Genomic DNA, 4,021 nt, shown 5'->3' on the forward strand with positions numbered 1-4,021 from the left:
CCCTGCCCTCCCTGCCCCTGCCCTGCCCTGCCCTGCCCTCCCCTGCCCTCCCTGCCCCTCCCCTGCCCTGCCCTGCCCCCCCAGCTGCAAATGCCCCTCATTCCGCAGAGGTGGATGCGGGGATGAGCTTCGGCTTGGCCTGCTGCGGTGCAGAGAGCTCTGGAATCTTCTCCCCGTGCTTGTACACGCTGACAGTGACGTCGATCTTCTCCCCTCCGTACTTGTTCTTGACGTTGATGCTGTACTTGCCCGAGTCCTCGGCGGTGACCCCGCTGATGGTGAGGCTGACGTACTTGGACTGCTCCACCTTCACCGCGAAGTGCTCGCTCAGCTCGATGTCCTTGTCGTTCTTGAACCAAACCACTTCCGGGTCGGGGTTTCCAAACACCGTGCAGGTCAGGTTCAAAGTCTGCAGAGGGGGTGTGACGGAGAAAGAGTCAGGAGGACGGCCGCACCCCGCATCGCCACACCGGCCCCGCCGCCTCTGCTCTCACCTTGCCCTCCATTATGGTCACCACGTCGGGTAAGCCGCCGATCACCTTGCCCCGGTCTGCAAAGGGAGAGAGCCAGGTTAAGGGAGCCCGGCACCATGACAGCAGGGAAGGAGCTCACACTCCGGGAGAGAGTTCACACCAGGGGAGAGAGCTCACACCCCCCGGGAGAGAGCTCACACCCCCGGAGAGCTCATACCTCCAGGAGAGAGCTCACACCTCCAGGAGAGAGCTCACACCTCCAGGAGAGAGTTCACACACCCAGGAGAGAGCTCACACCCCTGGGAGAGAGCTCACACCCCTGGGAGAGAGCTCACACCTCTGGGAGAGAGTTCACACCCCCGGGAGAGAGTTCACACCCCCAGGAGAGAGCTCACACCCCTGGGAGAGAGTTCACACCCCGGGGAAAGGATGCGGGCAGCAAAGACACAGACACTGAGGAGAAGCAGACCAGAGGCTGCGGGCAATCAGATAACAAGGAGGTGACGCAGTGCGGAGACAGCATGACATTGCAGAAAATACGATGACAGTCGGCTGAGGAAGGAGGCAGAGCCCGAGCCCGTGGCCCACGGCCCGAGCCCGAGGCCCGAGGCCTGACTTGGTCCGGAGGGAAGAGCTCAGCCTCTGGGAGCAACATCTTGCCAGGGTAGGTGGGGGCAGGAAGAGGAACAGGTGGAGACTGAGGCCAGGGGTCCCACTCAGACCAGGACAGGAAGGATGCTGGTTAGAGGCACAAAAGGACTTGTGCGGAATTTGGGTCCTGTCCCGTCTGTTGTCACGCAGGTATACTTACTCTTCTCGGCAAACGCGGCGGCCCTGGGAGGGACAGGGAGGGGAGGAGAGAGCAGAGAGAGTGCTGAGAAACGCAGCCACAGCTGCGTCCCTGAGCTCAAGAGCTGTTAGTGGCCATGGAGTCAGAAGGAAAGCCACTGGCTTCCCCAGGGCCTGAGAGCCATGTACTTCCTCCCGAATGCCTAACGCCTTCTCTAGAGTGCTTGCAACGCCTACAGCAACATAAACGGAGTAAGTCATTGTCACACTGCACTTTTTAGGGCGTGATGACAAGGGACGCAACAGCGCCCGGCACAGAGCCAGGCCATCTGTCCCCTCCTGACCGCCACAGGTCCCGTCTGTGGGCATGGAATCTGCCCGTGCATTTTTCCTACAACTTCCACTGTTCACTTTGAGATGGGAAATGCCGAGACCCACGGGAAGGCTGGCATCCACACTAGAGACTGAAGGCATCGTTGTCTGCCACAAGCTCACCAGATCGCATTGGAGACCTCAGGCGTATTTTGAATTGTTGGTTTCTGGTTAATCTGGCCAGTCAACAAAGACGTGCCACCGAACCTAGCCAGAGCCGGGAACTGTCCCCCGCCCGGGCTCCGAGACAGACAGATTTGAAATTCCCGAGCCCTTCTTTTAAGAAGCTGCTCTGTGCAACATATCACTGGGGTTGCAATCATTGCAGAAATGTATCATTTTAATCACTTAAGGTCCCAATCAACCTAGAAACTCGGTCTACAAATGCATTTCTAGTTTAGAAGAATATCTTCAATTGGATATTAGACTCCTTCTGACCCAGGAACAGCACATTACTAAGGTGATAACTAGATGACCCAGCGGGGGACCAGAGCAGACCGGCCCTATCTGACAGGGAGTAAGCAAGCATGCAGTCCTTACTTGAGTTGCTGGAATTCCGCAAATGCTTCATCAAAGGCTGGAAGAGAACATTTCAGAAGTTAGAAGCTGCTTCACCATGTTTAGCCACTGGGCAAGTCAATTAATAGAAAGCTGAGTATAACCAGGGGAACGCTCTGATCTTCAGGGTTTGATTTGTCTCCATTCTGTCACGTCACATGACCACTGACGCGGTGTACCGGGCGCTAATGTGGCAGGCCCTCCCACCTGGCACTGACCTGACGCGGCGCGTCAGAGGCTGACGCGGCACCCCTCGCTTACCCTGCCCAGACGCAGGGCGTCAGAGGCTGACGCGGCACCCCTCGCTTACCCTGCCCAGACGCAGGGCGTCAGAGGCCGACATGGCACCGCTCGCTTACCCTGCCCAGACGCAGGGCGTCAGAGGCTGACGCGGCACCCCTCGCTTACCCTGCCCAGACGTTGACGCGGCACCCCTCGCTTACCCTGCCCAGATGCTGACGCAGCACCCCTCGCTTACCCTGCCCAGACAGGTCCAGGGAACGCTGGTGGTTGTCCTTGCCATCGAAAATCTCGAAGGTGTACTTCCCCTTGTCCTTTTCCGAGGGCTCGCAGATCTGCAGCCACGCCATCTCCTCACTCCCTCCGACACGCATGTGCTCACTCGAGGAGATCTTGGCATCTCTTTGAGAAAACCGCAAGGACACACTGGGTTCTGCTTCCAGGCCCCTCACAGACCCCGCGCTGACACCAAAGCCTCAGCAGATGTGTCTGACTCCCACAAATTTACTAAGCACACCTTGCCATCCTAAAGTGATACTTGGTCTGAAGATGCATTAACTATTTCACGTACTAGTTACCCCCACATGCTGAACTTCAAATATCCCTTGCACATAGTACAGAAGTCCAAGACTATGACACAACGCAGCAATCCCGGTTGAGTAAATGTTCAAAGACCAAATGAACACCCACCCTAGCTGCACTCTACAGCGGCCTAGGCGGAAAGGCCCGCGCAGCCACAGACAGATAAATGGATGAGTACACTCTGTGATGGAATATTACTCAGTCCTGAAAAGAACGTCTTATCCAGCATACATCCACAGTACGCTGGATTGAAAGCCAAATCTTCAGCATGCTGTGGCCTCGTGGTCTGACTTTACTTGGGCTTGGGCGGTCCCTGCCGCAGAAGCTCTGCTCGGGACCGTCTGAGCCTGGACCTGTGGAGGCCCTGCCCAGCACAGACTCAGCCCAGAACCGCGGAGCCGCGCGGAGGTGCGCGCAGACCCCAGTGGGCCGAGGTCCTCCTTTTGAGTCCAAGTTCATCGTGACAGGCTTGGTATGGCGAAATTTAAACAGGGGCCAAAACATGCCCAGGAACAGACACTCCACTGGAAGTACAATTCAGTCCCAAGCAGACTTATCTAAACAGAGTAACGCTTTGGAAATGGAACAGAACCGTAAATTCTCCAGCTGGCTAAAGACAGGGCTGTCAGGGCCTTGGCGTGGAGGCCAGGCGAACAGAAGGACAGGGCCTGCTCCCCCAGCCCCAGGCGGTCCCGTCCTGTGGACGCAGAGATCTGTAGATCTGGTCCTGCTTTGGTTCTGGCTGAGAGCCTGTAGCATTGATGGAAGAGTCACCCCTGGGTGAGGTCTTTATTAATTATCATTAACACTGCTTTATTGCTACTGGGCTGAGGGCCTTGTCTTTTTCCCCAAGCCTAGTGAAAAGCCAGTGACTAGAAATTTGGGTCTGGTTTATAAACAGTGGCCGCTCCTTTAGCATTCTGCTGGCTTCCAGACAAACTGGTTATGAGCAGGGCTAACTGTAACCAACCCGTGCCGGGAGCGCCTCCCCGTGAGCCCCCCCCCCC

At 56.9% G+C, this 4,021-nt stretch overlaps 1 protein-coding gene across 1 annotated transcript in view; it reads right to left on the reverse strand.

Annotated features, from left to right (window-relative positions):
* Window positions 1-96: 96 nt before the first annotated feature.
* Myom2 (myomesin 2) overlaps window positions 97-4,021 on the reverse strand; it is a 63,782-nt gene continuing 59,857 nt past the window's right edge. Inside the window, exons 31-35 of the mRNA XM_013024216.1 lie at window positions 2,671-2,834; window positions 2,175-2,211; window positions 1,285-1,307; window positions 495-550; window positions 97-409 (exon numbers count right to left, since the gene is read on the reverse strand). Coding sequence (XP_012879670.1) covers window positions 98-409; window positions 495-550; window positions 1,285-1,307; window positions 2,175-2,211; window positions 2,671-2,834 — 592 coding nt within the window. The 3' untranslated portion in view covers window position 97. The remainder of the gene's footprint in view (window positions 410-494; window positions 551-1,284; window positions 1,308-2,174; window positions 2,212-2,670; window positions 2,835-4,021) is intronic.

Source organism: Dipodomys ordii, unplaced genomic scaffold (genome assembly GCF_000151885.1).
Source record: "Dipodomys ordii isolate 6190 unplaced genomic scaffold, Dord_2.0 Scaffold74, whole genome shotgun sequence".
Taxonomy (NCBI): Eukaryota; Metazoa; Chordata; class Mammalia; order Rodentia; family Heteromyidae; genus Dipodomys; species Dipodomys ordii.